Genomic DNA, 22,445 nt, shown 5'->3' on the forward strand with positions numbered 1-22,445 from the left:
TATCCGGCTCTTCCTTGCCGGTATGCCGTTTTCTTCCTTGCCGGTATGCCGTTTTTCCTCCTTGCCGGTATGCCGTTTTCCTCCTTGCCGGTATGCCGTTTTCTTCCGGTTCTCACCGAGCACTCCATTCTCTATCCGGAGGGACAAAAATATAATTTCCGCATAGTGTGCAACCTACACTACGACAGCGTATGTCGACTGCAGAGGTTCTCAACACTCGCGCTCTGATACCATGTAAATGTTAACGTGCGGAAGCATTAGACAGAACCGGCTCAGCCGGATAGCAACAGAGAATAAGATGAAGGTTTAATGGAGAAGCTTAATACACAGAGAGTATATGCGGGAGAGATAGAGAGAGCAGAACGTAAACATAGATTCAAAAATAATCAAAACACTCTATAAACTCTCTGTACATACAATGTGCTTTCACAACTCTATTTATACAAGTCCTCAGAAGGACTGAGAGAAGTACAGTGTACTTCAATGTTCCTACGTGCGACTGACACTAACTACGAGACAATGATTACCTAGTAGTCTAGGCTACTACTAGGCTTCCGGTTCGCGCTTGAATCCGGCTCTCCGATCCGGCCGGTTGTTTCCAGATACAGATCTGGCTCATCCTTTCGGATGCCGATCTGGCTCAGGCTTATCTAGCCGATCCGGATCTGGTTGAGGTTGCCGCTCAACATAAGTCTATTGTAGGCCCAGACATGGATACATGTGCCTACTTCACGACGGCCATCATGATTATTGTCGTGCTTATTGGAATCAAGGTTCCTACTCGGATTGCCATCATGTGGGGAGGTTCAATATAATACAAAACACTCATGTCATTTGCTATAGGGTCTACTTTTCCATTTACTATAGGAGGACTTACTTGTATAGTCTCGGCTAATTTCAGAAGTTGTTGCTCTATATGATACTTATCACGTGGCTGCATATTCCTATCATGCATTTCTTACGGGAGCTGTTTCTGCTTTATTCGTAGGGTTCTACTATCGGATAGGTAAAATGCCTGGTCTTTAATACCTAGAGACTTCGGGTTAAATTTATCTTTGGATTACTTTCATTGGAGCGAATCTGACTCTCTCTCTCACGCACCTCGGGCATGCCATGTTGCATCCCTGATTATCCAGATGCTTACTTCAGACGGAATGCCTCAAGTAGTTTCGGCCCTTATGTTCTCGTACCGGGGATCCCTCGTTCTTTCGTAGTAGTTTTCAAAACTTCAAGCAATGGGAACAAGTGTGCTCTAAGTCCTCGGGCTGGTGAATAGAATTCAACCACATTCTGATGGATGGTATAAAGCCCTCCAACTTTTCCTACTTTTGGAGAACTTTCTGCTATCACGGAAACTGGTCTTAAGCAACCAGAACTAACAATGGGCGCAGTTCGGTTTCTTGGCCTTGAAACCAAACCAAACCATTTATTTATATTAAAAACCAAACCAAACTGTTTAAATTTTATGAAGCCATTTAAACCAAACCATTTATGAAAAATTTAGAACCAAACCAAATCGGTTTATCATAAATCAAAACCAAACCAAACCTATAAACCTTAAAACCTTCTAAACTTTTAAACCTTTAAACCAAACCACATAAGCCGAAACAACTAAACCGTGAAATTCAAAACCAAACCAAACTGGATCATAATATTTGAAACCAAACCAAATGGTTTATTTATCTTTGAACCAATAAACTGTTAAGCCATGGCTTAACAGTTCGGTTCGGTTTGAGCCGAAACCGTGCCCATTGCTAACCGGAACCACCGAATGGAACATGCCTGATTCCTATTTTTCGCTGCTTGTAACCTTGCCCTTAGTTGTCAATTTTGGTTATGCAAATCACTTTGGCGTTCAGCCATGTATCATCATCGGGTCCTCCCCAATGATAAGCTTGGTGCTTGACCGGTAGAGAAAAGTGGTATGCATCCACAAAAGACCAGCAGATCCTGCAACGAAGACAACTTACTTTGCACCCATCCATGCCGACTACTAGGAAAGATGTTTACCCCTTCCATTCTCTTGCTTCGATCAAGACGTCTACTACTAATGAACACTTATTAGTGTATCCATGCATAAAACTCACGAAGAGGTCAATTAAAGGTTGCAACTTTAATCCCTGCTTCTTGGCACTGCATGTGTTTTGAAGGTGTGTGTTGCTCCATTTTCTACCATTGCCTCGCAACTATGTCCATTTAATTTTACGTTGAGAAAGAGATTTCGTGTTTTTGAGTTTGACTGGGAGATGGCAGTTCCTACATGTACAATGGCATCTTCTCCTTCTTCCTCATATTGTGGTGCTACCACTTCCATGTTCTCCTCAAACCCTTCCTCGAGCTCTATTAACTCGAGTTGTGAGGTGGTTGCCCGCACAATTAGTTGCTTCTATTTTGGAAAACTCGAACGCTAGGTGAGGGCCTCCACACTCAAAACAACCTCACTTGACTAGTGGGGTCCCTTGTATTGTATTTGAAGTGGGACTACCCAATTGTCCTTAGGCTTGAATGATCCTAAGTTATTGCGGTGGTTATCGGTGTTGCCTAATCTCGGACCTCCTTCTGCATGCTTTCTCCCTTGCGGATCTTCCATATTTGGTCTTCCACACATAACCTCCCGCCCTCCCGTTCCGTGCACTCTTGCTAGCCTTGGTCTAGTGAGATCTCCCCCAATGGTGTGCCTCCTCCATTCCCGGGAGTCGATCCCTCTTCTTCGCCTTCTTTTTGCTATTGGTTAGATGAGAAAAAAAAATTGTCTTGTATCTTTGTGATTACCTTGACTCCTTTCATGGTGTCATCTACTACTTTTGTGTACTATATTTGTCTTGCTTCTTCAAAATCTTTTTGCTAGAATGGCCCATCAATCCTAACCACGCTCCAATACCCAGTTTTACGCCACTGACAAAGAATAAGAGAAAGATATTGCATTCAATGGAAGTGGAAATGACAAATAGTAAATACTAACAAGTAATGACACTAATTTCCAAACTAGGAACTATCCTTCGAGGATGATAGCTACTTCCTTTAATAGAGGTTCGTTGGAAAGCCCAAACGTTCGTGAGATGAACCGTTTGTACAACCAAGATTTATTTTAATAATCTGTTCTTTTATTTTATGTGAATGTAACTGTCGTAACACTAATACACACTTTGTTATATATTGTACTATATATTCACTCCCAAAAGTACTTGAATCCACACATACACACACATTCAAATAGACTCTAATAAACATTCACACTCCTATAAATTTACACATACATAAAATATTTAAACATACTTGCAAATACAAACCTACAAGAAATTACAAACATTTACATATATGTCATATTATACTATCACTTATTTGCACTTGTACAATTGAATGCACACACTTGCACAAAATTACTTAACCTAGATGTGGAAATACATACATGAAAATTACATAAAGTTAGTGTATTGTTAACAAATATCCTGAAGAGCTTCCATTCACTTGTGCGCTACTACATTCTCAAAAAAGGCGAAATTCTAAGTGCTTCAACATGTATCAAGTGAAAAAGTAATCACATGCATTACTACATCAAGGACATTGCCTTCTCTATTCTAGGTCCCGAATGGTTTAGGGTTTATGGTTTGACCATTTTTCTTTCCCTTATAGAGATTAGTTCTTACCCATTACTCTTGGGTTAACCTTAGCTACACAAAACCAAATCAAGCATGATTGGAAGCATTAGTTGGTCTCCTTTTAATGAGAAAAAACCAAAGTGATGTTATCCGCTCAGGTTGGATCACACCATTCCTTGATTGGTCAATCACCTTGCTGCACATGAAGAGGGTTAAAATGTTGGGTGTACGACCATCCTTGTCCAAGAACCCCTAAATAGTCATTCTATTCCATATTGATATATTGCAAGAGTTGAATAATGATGCAAACTATTATAGGCAACTTAGGGACCATTTCTATTCCTAATTTTAATGCATTAAGGGTAGGATACCTAGAAACTAATTAACCTAAGAACTCGAACAATCCCATAAGGACCCATGGAACATGGGAAATCGTGGTGATCTTTGAAGTGTTCGGTGTTGGTTTACGTATAGAGGGGATTACCCACCCCCTTCATTTTGACATTTTGAGATGAAGTTGAGACCCTATTGGTGAGGCTAAGCTCTCTACTTTTGTATTTGTTATTGAACAATCAAGGTAGAGTCGGACACTGATGACATTTATGTTTCTCTCATGTGTTGCTCCACTCGGGAGTGATCAATGTGGTTAAGCACCCTTAATATCTTATTCTCCTTAATGTCTTATCCTTTTGCTCATAATCTGTAATACAAACCTTGAGGGTCAATATTATATATTGTCATGGCCTTGGCACGTAATGTCATTGACACCAACATCATGGATGACATTGTTAGGAAACAGGTCCCTCCGAATGGGAAGTGAGAAGAACAATGTCGATGAGCAAACTCGGCCGAGGCCGATAGGCCAAGGCCAAAATCGGATGTGGAGTACCCGGCAACAGAAGACCCGGTGAGAACCGGACGTGGAGTACCCGGTTACGGAAGACCCAGTGAGAACTGGATGACGAGTACCCGGCAAGAGCCGGATGGTGAAGGCCCGGTGAGAAGTGCTCACCGGCTGAAGGGACATATTCGTAAATATGTTTTCTGAGAGTCCATCGGGGCTATATTTGTAAATAGCCGAAAAGTCATATTAGTATAAATATGACTTAGGGCAAACTTAGTGGTATTGTAGTTGTCATTCTTGTTGGTGCAGGATTTGAGTGTGTAACTGTGTACAGAGAGAGAGAGAGAGAGAGAGAGAGAGAGAGAGAGAGAGAGAGAGAGAGGAAGAGGTCGTTGCCTCGGTGCTTCACTATTGTACATTGTGATATAGTGATAGTTTGCAGTCTGTGGGTTGCCGTGATTTTTCCCTAGTTTGGGTTTTTTCCACGTTAACATCCTGTGTACTCTTCTCTTCACTGTGTCGTGCGTACCTTACCCGTTTTCTGTGTTTGATCCTAGACTCGGTTGTGGCCGAGCGTTGTGTTCAAGGGAGCGTGTATTCCTGTCAGACATCGAAGCTTATTCCATGGGGTTCATGGAATTGACCTAGGTGGAATTATTGGTAGAACTTGCTATGGTATGTGATGTACTCAATAGTGAGATATAGTAGTTGAGGATGTTGTAGGAAAAAGAGCGAGAAGTACTTCAAATTTAGAGGACGACCTAAAGCCACTTCAACATATTGCTAAGTGTAAGTCACCAAACTTTCACCACTAACTTTGATACTATATAAGAATGTATTAACCTTACCATACAAGGATAATAAGATTTAAAACCCAATTTCTATCAACACAAGCTAGAACTCAAATTTGATGTGACTAGAGTTTACCATGACCAATATCCATTGAACCCCAACTATGTGTTGCAGGTTAAGGAGGATATCAATAAGCTTCTCTATGTCGGATTCATTAATGAATACAAGATAACTCATCCGAAATTTGGTTGTCCCCAAGAGGAATGGAACAGTCAAGGTTGTGTAGAATACCAAAGCTCAATGTCATCGTTGTCATATTTGACCCTTTTCCTTATCCTTCATTGACTCCATTCTAGGTAAAAGCATGAATTTGTGTTTCCTGAATGGGTTTGATCATTATAACAAGGTCTACATGATATTAACATTAGGAGAACTTTACATTCATCATCAAATATAGAGTGATTGTCTTGGTTGTCATGATATTTGAATTGAAAACAAGTTAGAAAACATTCCAACATATCATCGTCGATATAATCCAACCATTCACCAAGCCCCATTCATGCAAGTTATATCAAATCTCTTTGTGGTGTTTAGGCATATGTGTGATGACTTACAAAATATATTTGGGCATGATTGCAAGTATGTATTAGAAGTAGTCTAAGAAACCTTGGGCAAAGTGATTAGCTACACATGCTTGTTCATGGTTAACATAGTATCATGGTGGTCATTGGTCACCATTTATGTATGTTCTTCATTTGAATGCTACAAATAAGGTGGACAACTACTCTCTATTTGAACTTTTTACCAAATGTGAAAATCTAGGATATTAAGTAAACAAAGGAATTGACAATATCTGAATTACTTTTAAGCTTTAAATTAGATGTCAAATTAGAAGCCTTGTTGTATCATTAGAGAATTTGTCACATGATATGAAGTTATGATTCTGCACTTGTTGCACAACACATTGCATGCCAAGGGAATTACCTTGACATGTAACCATACTCACTTGCAAATATATAATGGATGTCATTGCTTGATTTTGCAGCCCATAAAGATCTTTTTATGAAAGGGACGAAAACATTTTGTGTGATGCTTCTACATAGTTAGTGCTTATACTATATGAATATTGCTTGAAAAGTAGCTTATTGAACCACCTATTACACCACAACCTTGGAAAATAACTAGTAGGGGCGTGCGTGTATAATGATTAGTGATTAATAGTAGCATTTGATGATGACCATTACGTGGTGCCAAGTGGACACATCCATGCATAAATCATTTGCATGCCATTTTAATATGTAGATCATATATAGACACTCTAAAAGGTATGCCCTCCTCAATTTCAAGTTTTGTTGTATCACATCTATATCCTATCTGTTAGACAAACATATCCCTTCAATATGATGCTCATGATGCGTTACTACAACCATTGGATGCTATGGGCGTTCTTGCTGCTTCTAGGTTGTGTGTTGGATGAAACATGTTCTTCATTGGAAGCTCATGATGTTCCCGCCAAATATTCGACGTCGGAAGGCTGCCAAGGTCGGACCAATCCCTATACTACATTATTAAGTTCTACTCTCGATAATCATCATGATAGAGAGGAAGAAGAGGAGAAGGAAGAGTGGCTTAATCTGGATCTTGGGGAGCCTTGTGAGGTGCTACGGACCGAAAGTGGTGTTGTGCGTGTTTGGATGCATGATAATGTTGATCGTGCCATTCGCGGCAATGTCGCGGTGGGTGTCGCAGAGCTAGAGCTCGAGGAAGATGGCTTGCTTTTGCCCAACTATGCTAATGTCCCCAAGGTTGCTTATGTGACCCAAGGTATATATCATATTATATGGTTGGTTTGTTGATCTGACGACAAATAATTAAGAAAAAATGATGTATTTGGAGTGTATCATTAATTAATGTACATGAATTACATGGCTAGGTTGTGGATATATGGGTGCCGTCCTCCCTAGTGATAGTGATAGTGGTAGTGGTAGTGGTAGTGGTAGTGGCATTACTGGCCCTCGACCGTATGTTCGACGAGTGGAGAAGGGAGATGTAGTTGCCCTTCCGAAGGGTACCATCTATTGGTGGTATAATGGTGGGAATGAGGTGCTTCGTGTCTTGTGTGCCGGTGACATGTCTAGCCTTGGCTCTCATCCTAGTCACTACAATGTAAGCATAAGAGAAGGGGGCTCCATTCTCTTTATATATCTTCTACATAGATAGCTAAACATGATCAAATGCCATGTATTTGTGTGATACATACTCTACTATGTTGTTGTTCGGATGTGCTTGTAGCAATTTTTCCTCGTCGGTGGTCAACAACGCCGGTTCGGATCCTTCCTTCATGGTTTCAGTCACAAGGCCCTAGCCATTGCTTGGGGAGTTGCTGAAGAGACAATTGGGTTGCTTCTAGAGAGCCAAAAAGAGGTTGGCATCATTCGTGTGCGACGCCCCATTCGTTTCCCTGAGACATCAAGTTCTCGTTCCGCCTCCAACAACATCTTTCAGGAGCTTCAATACACTCCAGCATCTCAACCCGACATCTTGGTCGAGCATGGTGGCTTCATGAGCATCACTACCTCCCAAAAGTTCCCAGCACTTCACAATGTTGGATTTAGTGTGGGCAGAGTCTCTCTTCAAGAGGTAAAGTAACAACCATTCCCAATCATTTAGTGTTGGATTTAGTGTGGGCCAAGAGCATCTATACTCATTATTGTGGCATGGTAATAAGAGTCAAATGTTTTTATCCTTGGGTTTCTTGTAATTTGCTAGAATGCTATGGTTGCTCCGGGATTCTCAACTAATGCTCACCAGCTTATCTACGTAACTCGCGGAAGTGGACGAATTCAAGTGTCGAACGGTGACGGACGAAGGGTGTTCGATGAGGAGGTGAGTCGGGGCTCATTCATACTCATCCCACAATTCTTCCCCTCGATGAAGGTAGCTGGCAACGAAGGGATCGAGATGATTGGCTTTGTAACATCACATAGGTATGTTCCTTGTATAATTTCTTGTTTGTTTCCAAAGCTTGTACTAATTGTCATGTAGATGACTGCAACAAGCAATAAATTGTTTTTTTTCTTAATTGTTATTGATATTATTGCAATCTTCCTAGGCCTTCGATTTCATTCCTTGCGGGTCGCAACTCAGTATATCATGGCATCCCAATACAAGTTCTAGTAGAAGCCTTTAATGTGGATCAACAAACCCTAGAGGAGTTGGGTAGGGACGAAGAGATCATCTTTCCTCCTACGAAAGAACAATCAATGTCATCGTCAAGATCTCGACAACATACTTCTCGAAGAAAGCATGAGAAATATGAAGAGCATCGTCATAGTCGATATCCAAAATCCTCCTCCTCTAGAGAGGACGAGCGTTATTGGTGGGAACAAGTACTTTCGTTTGTAATGTAGCTTAGAGAAACAATGTGTGGAATGTCTCACATTTTGATCTTTTGTTGTGAACTTGTGAATAAATAAAATACTTTTTAATGGTTCTTATGTTTTGGGTTATTTTTATACTTCCATGTCATTACTCTATACTTCACATCAACACTCTTTTTACCTTAATGGTCAAAATTCTATTTGGAACTTGATTTACTCTCCAATGAATTTGGTGTCATTATTGTTCTCCTCTTAAATCATTATTAACACCACATTTTACATTTGCTTGATCTGTTATATTAACACCACATTTTACATTTGCTTGATCTGTTATGTGATATCTAAAATATTTCACATTGATCTATTTGGAACTTGATTACATAAGAGTCATCGCTATGTTTACTCTCCAATGAATTTGGAGTCATTATTGTTCTCCTCTTAAATCATTATTAACACCACATTTTACATTTGCTTGATCTGTTACATCTAACTATGGATTAACATATAAACAATCCCAATCAAATCACTCGTTGGTTGCGTTGGTTCTCGAATATCTACTGTTGGTTTTTCTTTTATAATGGCAGGAGCAACAGTGACGTGGCAATCGAAAAAACAAAAATTTGTGACACTCTCATTTGCTGAAGCTGAATTCGTAGCAGTGGCGTTGGCCACTAAAGAAGGATTATGGTTGCAAACGGTGTTAGTGAACCACTGAATCAATTGAAAATCTTTTGCGACAATATAGCATGTATCAACTTAACAAAGAATCCAAAGCACTTAGAAAAAACAAGGCATGTGGATTTAAAATATCACTTTATACAAGAGTTGGCCGAAAAAAACAAGCTTACCTTAGAGTTTACATCGACAAATCATATGTGGGCTGATTTTCTAACAAAAGCTCTCCCTCCGGACAAATTTGAAGCTTGTTGTGAAAATTTAAGATTACAACGATTCGCGACTAATTAGTTTATGGGAGGCTGATCTAATAAACTAATTAGTTAGAATAATAAATAAAAAAATAGATGATTCAAACGGGTAAACAATATGAAAATGTGCACCCCAAAAATAGGGTGCACCTATAACCACCACAATCTCTCCTATAACCACCACAATCTATCTCTATGTGGTCGGTTGGTTGTAGAGAGAGAGAAACCATCAATTAATAAAGTTTCTTCTTCTCTTTCTCTCGTTCTATCTCTTTTCATTTCTTATTTCTTACACTTGTTGATTTTCTACAAAGCAGCTTCTTCTTCAGCTTCGATCTCTCTAGCCATGGCTCGTTGAATCATAGCACGGTCAACGTGTTCTTCCACCATTCGTGTCGCGGCTACGACCTGCAACCGAGCGAGAAAATTGATCAGTTCGAAAAGAAGTGTCGTGGCGTAGAATAGCCCCGAGCTCGAATGCTTCTGTTGGGATATCGGGGAAGGTCATCTCCGTATCCTCCGAGACACGGGATGCATGTCCCTCCTACATCTTCCCTGTGAGAGATAGGGTCGTATCCGGGGTGACGACCATCGACTTGTTGGGTGCAACTATCATTTGCAGGTGATTTCTTGCCTCTGGTTGGCCTTGCCCCTCGCCAACGATGCTAGGTCGTTCTGTCCTTGGGGCCCGCTCGTCACTGACTCGGCGGCGCTTTTTCGACTGGCTATTCCCCACAACTGTGTCATCTGTTGCCCCTTTTTCTTCTCGAGGCCGTTTCTTTGTCTCTACTGAGACGTGCAAGGTCTCATCCCCTGTCTCGTCTCCCGAATTTTGCCGTTCTTATTCTATACGACAACAATTGGACTAAGCCATGTTCTTGCTTTATCGGCCAAATAAAACCAACTCATAGCATCTTGTCTATTTCTTCCTTTACCCTAGCCTCGTAGTTGGGGTTCATGCGCTATACCGCCTGTATTGAACTGGTTCTGGTTTGGCGTATTTATTCATATGTATTTGGTGGTGATAATACCAAGGGTCTAGGCCCTACATGTCACTATACAACCATGTGAATACATCCTTATATTCTCTTAATAGATCCACCATTGCCAATCTCTCAATCGGCGCAAGTTCTTTGGCGATTTTAATTGGCCGAGGATCGTTCCCAAATCGATTTCTTCCAATGTCGAGGCTCTTCACCCATTGGGACATCTCTATCTCTTGCCCGAGGGCTTCTCGGACATAATTGGTCCATGGATTTTGGGTCCGGTTCTTGTAAGTTTCCCTCTACCTTGATGTCCCTCTCGGACATGTACGGACTTATTGCTTTGACAATATCAATTTCGAATAGCAGTATGATCCTCGGACTGTCGTTTAGGTATTGGTCGACTTTGTCATCGGCCAACCTGTTGAGCATTTGTACTCCCTCCACGTAGAACGGGGTGGTTTCCTTGGTTGAAGTCGTTCGCTCTTCGGTTGGGACGCGAATCTTCGTCTTTCCTCTTCGGAATGTTATGATATTGCGGTTCCAATTCTGCTTAATGTTGGTTGTCCTTTAGCCACGGCCGTCCGAGCAGAACCGAGTAAGTGCTTGGGGCTTTTAGGCGCAACATGACCCTCAAGATCGAAAATGCATGTCCACTGAGTATGAATTCGAGGTGTTGAATTAGGCCAAGGGGTCTCACAAAGCGGGTGTCTGCCATCCTTAGCCAAAATGGGCAGGCCTCCCATTGAGTCTTCTTGAGTCGGACACATGTAGCTTCACTAATTACGTTCACTCCGGAGCCACCATCGATTATACATCCGCATACTTCATATCCTTTGACGAGAAGCTTAAAGGACGATAAGCTTTCCAGTTGGGCTTTGTGTTGTTATAGGTTTTTAGGGTTAGGGTTAATGATAATTATGATAGCATGATGATAATGATGGGTGTGATGATGGAGATAAGCATTATGTAATTGATGATGATTGGATGTGCATTGGGAAGCATTGTGGGGTGTGGGGTGGTGCCTAGAATGGCTCCACCCCCCCTCCCAAGGGGTTTCAACATAAGGGGAGAGAAAGAGAGAGAGAGAGAGAGAGAGAGAGAGAGAGATTGATAGAGAACTATTCCTTTTTTCCTCATTCATTCACCATGGGGTTAAATAGTTACAAATGGGTAGATACACAAGGGTGCAAGCCCCTTTGTCTATTCATACTAATCACTCACACCTCCTCGTATCCATCCACTGTGCATGTGTACACATACACATCAACTCGCACTCACAATTACACTTACACATTTACACATACACATTAACAACATTATAACATTCGACCCTCACGTATCACACTCTACATCTTTCGTACATCCCATATGGTAACATGTGCATCCATCACTCTTGGTCCTTCGCTTGATTCGGTGAGGTGAACCAACGCACTAGGTTGTTTCTTGTCGTTTGTCATGGTCGCCACAGTCTCTTTGAATCGGGGAAGGAGATGTAGTAGCTTACTTAGTGGCATCGATATTTGGCAACTGGTTAAAGCTTGTGAAATCCCCTGAGTGGTTCAGCGGCTGCCGAAGGGGAGGCTTGTACGTGGGGTTTTCTAATTGTGATATCTGGCATTTTAGTTTGCATTCATTCGGGATTTGTTATGTTGGCTTTATCAATCCAAACTTAGCCGCTTGGCGGATATCATCCTGAACGTCCCACTTGGATTGTTGACCCTTGCTACGAGTAGTTACCTATTGCACCTCTATTGTGATTGTGTTGACCGCCGAAGCCTTCCCTTCATCATTGTCCGGGCACAGAGTGGCATAGTGCCCCTGTTTGTGGCAATGGAAACATATGACAAGGGCCACCATGCTAGACTCCCAATGTTCTGCTTGGGATGGCGGTGGTTGCCGAGCATGTTCATTTCGTGTACGAGTATCATAAGGTGGTGTCTGCCTAGGGTGTTGATCATCCCTTTGATCCTCGTTAGGCTGAAAGCGGCGATTGCCAGCCCGAGTGTCCTCTCTGTGCCGCTGGTCTTGTTGGCCCCAGTTATTGCCTTAATGTTAGTTATTCATGAATCAACTGTTGTTCGTGTTTATGTTAGGTCTCCTCTCAGCCCTTGGTCACGTGGGTACCGAGGCACATACTCCTCCTCGTATTGGTCTTGGTCATAATCGTAGTTGGCTTCACCATATATGTCCTCTTCCGGTTGGAAGCGGTCCCCGTAACGGGGTCGTTCATTATCCCGAAAGCAAGCCAGTTGGCGGAATCTATCCTCATTCCGCATTCAATCATTACATGGCTCGATTTGGCACATTGGAGTCGTCGCTCTGTTAAGCATGTTGTATTCACATTGATCGAGGGTATGTGTGCGGGAGTAACAAATTGGACAGTGCAACCTCATCGTGCACTCAACCGTTGAACGACCCGGATTCAAACATGTCGTGCATTGGACCACTTGCCGGAACTAGAGTTCTTCTTCTTTCGGCAAGGTGCGTTGTAGTGAGGCCATAGAGAGATTGTTGTTGGTTTGGACATTGTCCATGGTTAAGACACGATCCATGACATGCTTGATAGAATTTCACTCAGACAAAAATCAGAAATCGAACTTAGACCCAAACAGAAAATGAAGAACACACGATTTACGTGGAAAACCCTGATTTCAAGGAAAAACCATGGGAATAGGAAATTTCACTATGAGCAAGTACAGAATACAATCAGAACAATAAAACCTAATTTGGTATGGGAGTGTGCTGAAACCACAATTTCAGCCGACCGCATCCAAACCCTAGCACATAGACGTCTATTCCTTTTGAGCTTCCCAAGCTTCTCTGTCTTTCACTCTCTGTTTCTCTTTTGATTCTCTCTTCTTTTCTTCTCTCTTAGCTTCCGAGTACGTATACTCTTACACAGCCACTATTGTGTAGAAAACTCAGTCGTTCTCAGAGTTACGCATACATACAACTCGTTTTTTCCCTCATACATATATATTGCCAGGCCTGTTGGCATATATATACTAGGTCGTTTTTACTTTATATGTAAGAAGGCATATGTATATGTATATGTGTCCATTTGATTGAGTACGAATTCGGCTTTCTCACCGAATTCGGTCAATTGACCCCCGATTCGGTTCTTCGGCAAACCGACCATTCTTTTGCTCTCTGACCGACTTCGGCCAAATTCGGTAATCCGACTATTTTCGGCTTCTCAGCCGATTTCGACCAGCCGACTCTTAAGTCGACTTTTCGGCCGACTCCCCCGCAAGGAGGGACACCTTTACACAACAAACTCCCCCTTCACTCCTGTAGGGGGAGGACCAACCAAGCCAATCTTATTCCGGCATGCAACGAGTTTTTCCATAGACAGAATTTTTGTGAGCATGTCCAATCCATTTTCTTCAGTGGGGATCTTAGCTAGAACAAACTCATTTTCTTCCACTCTTTCTCTTAACCAATGGTAGCTTCTTTGAATGTGCTTTGTACGAGAGTGGTAGGTAGCATTCTTAGCTAGATGGATAGCACTTTGATTGTCACAATGAAGTAAGTACTTGTCTTGCTTCAATCCTAGTTCGCTCAAGAACTCTCTCATCCAAATCAATTCTTTTTCGGCTTCCACTGTAGCCATATACTCAGCCTCGGTGGTTGACAAAGCCACAACCTTTTGCAATCTTGATTGCCATGGCACATCTCCCCCTGAATACATCATCACATACCCTGATGTGGATCGGCTAGAATCTACATCACCCGACATATCAGAATCTGTAAAGCCTTCTAGCACAGGTTTCCTGGAGCCATATCTAAGACATACATTCGAAGTTCCTTTGAGGTATCTAAGAATCCATTTTACGGTTGTCCAATGCTCCTTCCCAGGATTACTCATGTAACGACTAATGGTTCCAACAACGAATGCAATGTCCGGCCTTGTGCAAACCATAGCATACGTAACGCTGCCAACAACAGAAGCATACGACACTCTCCTCATCTCTGCCTTATCTTTCTCAGTTTTCGGACATTGTCCTGATTTTAACTTACAGTCCACTGGCAATGGTGATCCGACCGATTTTGCATCGTACATATTAAACATTTGCAAAACTTTTGTCACATATTTCTCTTGTGACAGCCATAACATGTTTTCAGTCCTGTCCCGGACTATATGCATTCCCAAAATCTGTTTTGTCGGTCCTAAGTCTTTCATGGCAAAGGATTTGCTCAATGCTTTCTTCAAGCTTGCAATCTTTTTGACATCCTGTCCAACAACCAACATATCATCTACATACAACAACAGAATAAGAAAGTCGCCCTCATCATATCTTTTCACAAATACACAATGATCGACTTGTGTTTTGTGGAATCCATGTACCAACATAAAGGACTCAAATTTCTTATACCATTGTCGTGGAGCTTGCTTTAGACCATACAAGCTTTTCTTCAACCTACACACAAGATTTTCTTTTCCTTTTACCTCAAAGCCCTCCGGCTGTTTCATATAGATTTCTTCTTCCAACTCACCATGCAAGAAAGCTGTTTTAACATCCAGTTGTTCGATTTCAAGATTCATACTGGTGGCCATACTCAAAACAGTCCGAATAGAGGTCATCTTCACAACTGGGGCAAAAATCTCATCAAAGTCAACACCCTTTTTCTGTTGAAAACCCTTTACGACAATCCGGGCCTTATACCTGGGTGTACTGCCGTCTTCACCAGTCTTTAATTTGTAGACCCATTTGTTTCTAAGTGCCTTCTTACCATCAGGCAGCTCCATCAGCTCATAAGTTAGATTCTCATGCAAGGAATCCATTTCTTCTTGCATGGCATTATACCATTTCTCCTTGTGTATATCAGTCATGACCTCTTCATAGCATTCTGGTTCCCCTTCATCAGTTAAGAGGACATATTGACTGGCCGGATATCTAGAGGAGACCTTCCTTTGTCTTCGTGGATATCTTCTTCCTTCAATAATTGGCTCATGGCCATTTTCTTCCAACAACTCATCTTCCGACTCCGATTCTTGTGTATCAGTCTGATGTTGGGTGTCGACCGACTCAAATTCAACTTTGTTAGCCGATTGTTGTGTGGGAGTGGGATCAACTAGTATTGACTCCATAACAGTAGTCGATTTGGGAGACAACTCTGGTCTTTGTTGCTTCCAGTCCTCGATTGTCTTGTCTTCCATGAATATGACATCTCGACTCCTTATCACTTTCTTATCAAGGAGATCCCACATTCTGTACCCGAACTCGTCTTCCGAGTACCCCAAGAATATACAAGGTTTGGACTTATTGTCCAGCTTTGACCTCTGATCTTTAGCAACATGTACATAGGCCAAGCATCCAAACACCTTTAAGTGCTGATAAGACACACTTCTTCCTGTCCACACTCTTTGTGGTACATCCCCTTTTAGAGGCACTAATGGAGACTTGTTAATAAGGTAAACAACTGTCAACATTGATTCAGCCCTATATGACTTTGGCAATTTTGCATGTGCCAACATGCTTCTTACCCTTTCCATTATGGTTCGATTCATTCTTTCTGCTAGACCATTTAGCTCAGGTGTCTTCGGCACCGTATACTCAAGTTTGATGCCTTGAGTCTTGCAATACATCTCAAATTGGCCTCTATATTCGCCACCGTTATCTGTCCGGACAGCCTTCAGCTTCTGTCTGGATTCTCTTTCTGCCCTAGCATGAAACTCTTTAAAGACCGACAACACTTGGTCTTTAGACACCAACGCATAATCCCACACCTTTCTACTGAAGTCATCAATAAATGTGACAAAGTATTGTCCTCCACGATGAGATGGGGCATCAACATAACATACATCGGTGTGAACCAGCTCTAAGGCATGCTCTCTCCTCATTGGAGGCCTAGAGTGAAAGGTTGTTCTATTTTTCTTTCCAGCCAGGCAATCCACACACTTTTCCAAATGTATTCCTTTCACCTCTGGTAGGAAATCCTTTTCCGCAAGGATATGCATTCCCCTTTCACTCATGTGTCTGAGCCTTTTATGCCATAACTCACCATCTGAGCTAGCCACTACATTTGCTTCCTCTCGACACAACTTCACATACATTACATACAATGTGTTCTGTTTTTGGGCTCGAGCCACAATCAGGTTCCCCTTACAGAACTTCCATGTACCATTTCGGAAGCCACCACTGTACCCGTCATCATCTAGCCGTCCAGTCGATATCAGATTCAATCTGACATCCGGAACATGGCGTACATCCTTCAATATCATCCTGCAACCAGTAGATGTTAGCAAACACACAGTTCCTATGCCCACAATCTTGCATTCACCGTCATTTCCCATCCGTACATGACCGTAGTCACCGGTTGTGTAAGATGAAAAACATTCTCTTTTGGGAGTTAGGTGAAAAGATGCACCGGAATCCACTACCCATGAGCACTCATCATTTACAAGATTCACGCTATCTTGTTCACAGATGAATAACATCTCTTCCTCACTAGTTGCAATGGCTGAGGTATTTTTATCATTAGAAATTTTTCTGGGTTCGACCTCATCAGCCATGCCTTTGTCCTTTCTAAGATGTCGACAATTCTTTTGGAAGTGACCGGGCTTCCCACAATAAAAGCATGTAGGTCTTCCTCTAGAGTTTGACCTTCCAAAAAACCTATCTCCATTTTCTGGGCTTTTATGATCTCTTCTACCTCGGCTAAATTCTTGGGTCACATTAGCTTCCGACTGAGACAGCACATTTTTGTCTTTTCTTCTTGTCTCTTCATTTAAAATACTCGTCTTTACTACTTGTAAGGATAAGTTGTCTTCTTTACATGAAGTGCTGATTGTTACTATTAAGTTTTCCCAACTATCCGGGAGAGTACATAACAATAGTGTGGCCTGCATACAGTCATCTAATGGGAACTTTGATGAGGCTAACTGATTCACTAGTCCCATAAACACACTGATATGCTCTACAATGCTCTCCCCATCTATGTACTTCAGTCTCACTATCTTCCTCATCAAGAAGGTCTTATTTAAGGCATTTTTCCTTTCATAGAGGTTAGAAAGTTCATGCCATAGTTCGAAGGCATTGGTGTCACTCGCTACATGTTGTAGAACACTAATGTCTACACATTGTCTCATAGTCACCATTGCCTTCCTATTTAGAATTCTCCACTCCGACTCTATTACCCCCTTTGGTATATCCTTATTTTCTATAGGCTCATACAAGTCTTTTACTATTAGGAGATCTTCCATTTTGATCTTCCAATCTGAATAATTTTGTGAGTTCAAGACAATCATGCCCGGAAAGCCACTCACACCCCCTTCCATCTAGAACCTAGGCTCTGATACCAGTTTGATAGAATTTCACTCAGACAAAAATCAGAAATCGAACTTAGACCCAAACAGAAAATGAAGAACACACGATTTACGTGGAAAAAAGCGCGGACATGCGCCTCCGCGTCGGCTTTCTCGTTGTATCTTGGATATGGGTAAGACATTGTGTTGATTTTGGAATCTTTCAGTACCCCCGAGGTGAGCTACTGTCGTCGAGGTGTTCAACCTCAGAGCTACTACCATTGGTCTACCGAATCGAGAAGCATTGTTGATTGGGCTTCCGATTTCGGGAGAGACTTCTAGTGAGGGTGGATTCGGTTACACTTTCTTCTTGTTCTGCACATCAAGATGTTGTCTAAGTGTGTATTCCATTGGGAGCGCCACTATGGCGATCGGGTCTTTCTCCTTCTCGTCTTCGTTGTGTACTCACAGCTTGAACCAGGCATGCCAAATTGTGTCACCCCTTTTTGGAGGAACACACTCTCGGTTACTACTTCCAAGTAACCAGACCAAGGTGATTGTGGTAGGAAGGAAAGAAGGGACCTCAACTCATCCCGTCGGCTATGCACTTAGCTAGATACGGGAGTTAGGGGAGGTAACTCTACCCCAAGGAATTCCTAGATAACGCTCTCACTGAATCCCTGAGCTCGTCCAATCCACTCGACACTCAAGGATGCAAACAACTCTTAGAACTTCTTAGGGACGCAGTAACAGATCTTTGATCTCCTATCAAATCGGCTACAACCGATCACAGGCTTGCGATTACACACAAACCATATACTTAGATTACCTGTCATGCACACAAGATTGACCCCACAAGAAAGAATACTTGACTATCAATACATACATATACAAGTATTGATCGATTGTTGGTATAGCACTCACTCTCTCTTTCTTTTCTTGCCTAACAATATTGTCCCTCCCCCCCCCCCTTGTTCTCATTCACACGGTCCTTATATAAGATTACATGCTCAGTTCCTTATAATGTTACTCTTTTGGGAGCATGGTTCATTCCAATTGTTTTAAATACTCAACTCCCTTTATTTGGTTGTTTGTGCTCAACTCCTTTCGTCTCCTTTTCACACCGTATCCCACTGGCCAACACTTTACTCTTCAATGAAATGCTTGGAAACTTTGTAAAGTCTCTTTGCAATTAAGTGTTAATGTCTCCACTTCTAAACGTGATTAGGTCATAGAGTAAGGTTAGTATTAGGATCCACAAAACTTTGAACTTTAATTCGAGCCTTTATTGGTGAGGCTAAGCTCTCTTCTTTGGACCTCTTATTGAAAAATCAAAGTATAATCGAAGGAAATATTTAGTGTTCGGTGGTCTAGGACAATGATGATATTTTATGTTTGTCTCATGTCCTTCCCTTGAGGGTTGTCAATAGTTACAAATTGAAATAATGATGAGCAAAGGAATAAGCGATTAAGGAGAACAAGATATTAAGAAATTATATTTCATGTATGGGTTTGATAGTTTAAATAACCAGGTTTGGATGACACAATAGTATCAGGAGAACATTGCATTTGTCATCGACTGGATAGCATCATCTTGTTGTCATGATATTCAAATTGAAAACAAGCCGAAAAACATTGCGAACAATCATCGTTAATATATTGCAAGCATTCACTAGGCCCCATTCATGCAGTTTACATTGAATTACTTTGCAATGATTGGGCATATGAGTGATGAATTACGAAATATGTTTGGGCATGATTGCAAGTATGTATTAGAAGTAGTCTAAGAAACCTTGGGCAACGTGATTAGCTACACATGCATGTTGATGTTTAACAATGAACATAGTAGAGTGGTACCAGTCACTATTTATGTATGGTCTTCGATTAAATGCTACAAATAAGGCGGACAACTACTCTCTATTTGAACTTCTTACCAATTGTGAAAATCTAGCATATTGAGTAAACAAAGGAATTGACAATATCTGAATTACTTTTAAGCTTTGAACTGGATGTTAAATTAGAAGCCTTGTTGTATCATTAGAAAATTTGTCACGTGATATGAAGTTAATGATTCCACGCTTTGTTGCACAACACCTTGCATGCAAATGAATTATCTTGACATGTAACCACACTCATTCACAAATGCATGATTGATATGAATGCTTCATTTCGTAACCCATAAGATCTTTTTATGGGAGGAAGGAAAACATTTCGTGTGGTGCTTCTACATAGTTAGTGCTTATACTAAATGAATATTGCTTGAAAAGTAGGTTATTGAGCCACTGAACTACACCACACCTTGGAAAACAACTAGCTGGGGCGTGCGTGTATAATGATTAGTGATTTATGTTTGCAAATGAATAGTAGCACATTCATGATGATCATCACCCTTGAGTTGTGGTGCCAAGTGGACACCTCCATGCACAATCATTTGCATGCCATCAGAATAGATCATATATATACACTTTAAAAGATATACCCTCCTCAATCTCAGGTTGTATTGTATCACACATAGTTCCTCTCTATTTGCACAATTATATCCCTTCAATATGATGCTGCATTACTACAACTGTTGGATGCTATTGGTGTCCTTGCTGCTTCTAGCTTCTGTGGTTTGCTGCGAATCATATTCTACATCATCCAAAGAAGATCGTGATGTTCCCTCCGAATATTCGTCATTGGAAGGTCGATCAAAACCCTACAACACATTAAGCTCCACACTTGATAATCATCATGATAGAGAGAAAGAGGAGGAGGAAGAAGAAGAGTGGCTTAATCTAGATCTTGGGGAGCCTTGTGAGGTGCTACGGACCGAAGGTGGGGTTGTGCGTGTTTGGATGCATGATAATGTTGATCGTGCCATTCGCAGCAATGTCGTGGTGGGTGTCGCAGAGCTAGAGCTCGAGGAAGATGGCTTGCTTTTGCCCAACTATGCTAATGTCCCCAAGGTTGCTTATGTGACCCAAGGTATATATCATATTATATGGTTGGTTTGTTGATCCGACGACAAATAATTAAGAAATAATGATGTATTTGGAGTGTATCATTAATTAATGTCCATGTACATGAATTACATGGCTAGGTTGTGGATATATGGGTGCCGTCCTCCCTAGTGGTAGTGGCATTACTAGCCCTAGACCATATGTTCGACGAGTGGAGAAGGGAGATGTAGTTGCTCTTCCAAAGGGTACGATCTATTGGTGGTATAATCTTGGGAATGAGGTGCTTCGTGTCTTGTGTGCCGGTGACATATCTAGCCTTGGATCTCATCCTAGTCACTACAATGTAAGTGTAAGAAGGGCTCCATATAGCTTCTACATAGATAGCTAGCTTCTACATAGATAGCTGAACATGATCAAATACCATATATTTGTGTGTGATACAACTATGTTGTTCTGATGTGATTGTAGCAATTTTTTCTCTCCGGTGGTAACCAACGTGGGTTCGGATCCTTCCTTCATGGTTTCAGTCGCAAGGCCCTAGCCACTGCTTGGGGAGTTGATGAAGACACAATCGGGTCGCTTCTTGAGAGGCAGAAAGAGGTTGGCATCATTCGTGTGAGACGCCCGCTTCGCTTCCGTGAGGCAAGTTCTCGTTCGGCCTCCAACGTCTTTGAGGAGCTTCAATACACTCCAACATCTCAACCGGACATCTTTGTCGAGAATGGCGGCTTCATGAGCATCATTACCTCCCAGAAGTTTCCAGCACTTCACCATGTTGGATTTAGTGTGGGAAGAGTCTCTCTTCAAGAGGTAAAAAGTAACAACCATTCCCAAAAATCATGTAGTATTTGGATTTAGTGTGAGCCAAGAGCATCTACTTAACATACTCATTTAGGCATGTTAAGAGTCTTCTAATGTTTTATCCTTGGGTTTCTTGTAATTTGCTAGAATGCTATGGTGGCTCCAGCATTTTCTACTAATGCTCACCATCTTATCTACGTAACTCGCGGAAGTGGACGTATTCAAGTATCGAACGGTGATGGACGAAGGATGTTCGATGAGGAGGTGAGCCGAGGCTCATTCATACTCATCCCACAATTCTTCCCCTCGATGAAGGTTGCTGGCAACGAAGGGATCGAGATGGTTTGCCTTGCAACATCGCATAGGTACTAGTATTGTTGAGTTTGAGGTCCAATTATAATGTCATAGAACTCTTGTTTCATTTGTTGCCATAGAAATTTGATGATTTAAATGTTACATAATAAATATTTTATGTTCTTATTGGTCTTGGACCTTGGTATAATATTGTTTATAAATCTTTCTTCTAGGCCTTGGTCTTGATATAATCACATTCGTTTTTAATTCTTCGTTATAGGCCTTCAATTTCTTTCCTCGCGGGTCGCAACTCCGTATATAATGGCATCCCAGAACAAGTTCTCGCCGCAGCTTTCAATGTGGATCGACAGACCCTAGAGGAGTTGGGTAGGGACGAAGAGATTATCTTTCCTTCATATAGGAGGAAACAACAATCAAGTTCACGATCACACTCCCAAGAACGCTCCTCTCGAGGTGAACACGAGACATATTATGAGGAACGTGGTCGACGTCCACGATCTCCCTCCAAAGGTGACGAGGGTTATTGGTGGGAGCAAGCCCTTTCCTATGTGATGTAGCTCACATCATTGAAGTGGAACAATCTCAAATGTCATATTTTAGCTTTACTCGTG

The 22,445-nt window shown here is 41.6% G+C and overlaps 2 protein-coding genes across 2 annotated transcripts; both read left to right on the forward strand.

Annotated features, from left to right (window-relative positions):
• Positions 1–6,647: 6,647 nt before the first annotated feature.
• LOC147860515 (cocosin 1-like) lies at positions 6,648–9,330 on the forward strand. Its single transcript, XM_087324114.1, has 6 exons — positions 6,648–7,059; positions 7,169–7,401; positions 7,528–7,875; positions 8,005–8,222; positions 8,348–8,454; positions 9,200–9,330. The coding sequence occupies exons 1-6, from the start codon at positions 6,648–6,650 to the stop codon at positions 9,328–9,330; spliced, it is 1,449 nt and encodes a 482-aa protein (XP_087180240.1).
• A 10,995-nt stretch (positions 9,331–20,325) lies between these two features.
• LOC147860516 (12S seed storage protein CRB-like) lies at positions 20,326–21,980 on the forward strand. The gene is made up of 5 exons (XM_087324115.1): positions 20,326–20,743; positions 20,859–21,061; positions 21,187–21,528; positions 21,667–21,861; positions 21,954–21,980. The coding sequence occupies exons 1-5, from the start codon at positions 20,326–20,328 to the stop codon at positions 21,978–21,980; spliced, it is 1,185 nt and encodes a 394-aa protein (XP_087180241.1).
• Positions 21,981–22,445: the final 465 nt, after the last annotated feature.

Source organism: Azolla caroliniana, unplaced genomic scaffold (assembly GCF_043228905.1).
Source record: "Azolla caroliniana isolate FFs.n. ecotype wild unplaced genomic scaffold, voAzoCaro1.0.p SCAF_9, whole genome shotgun sequence".
Classification (NCBI taxonomy): Eukaryota; Viridiplantae; Streptophyta; class Polypodiopsida; order Salviniales; family Salviniaceae; genus Azolla; species Azolla caroliniana.

What these genes read in the sequence shown, in the direction of transcription:
- LOC147860515 (XM_087324114.1), top strand. Translation starts at nt 6,648, where the DNA reads ATGCGTTACTACAACCATTGGATGCTATGGGCGTTCTTGCTGCTTCTA. An exon ending in GGTTGCTTATGTGACCCAAG is followed by an intron (nt 7,060 to 7,168) that starts GTATATATCATA and finishes TTACATGGCTAG; the next exon opens with GTTGTGGATATATGGGTGCC. An exon ending in CTCATCCTAGTCACTACAAT is followed by an intron (nt 7,402 to 7,527) that starts GTAAGCATAAGA and finishes ATGTGCTTGTAG; the next exon opens with CAATTTTTCCTCGTCGGTGG.
- LOC147860516 (XM_087324115.1), top strand. Translation starts at nt 20,326, where the DNA reads ATGATGCTGCATTACTACAACTGTTGGATGCTATTGGTGTCCTTGCTG. An exon ending in CTCATCCTAGTCACTACAAT is followed by an intron (nt 21,062 to 21,186) that starts GTAAGTGTAAGA and finishes ATGTGATTGTAG; the next exon opens with CAATTTTTTCTCTCCGGTGG. An exon ending in GAAGAGTCTCTCTTCAAGAG is followed by an intron (nt 21,529 to 21,666) that starts GTAAAAAGTAAC and finishes GTAATTTGCTAG; the next exon opens with AATGCTATGGTGGCTCCAGC.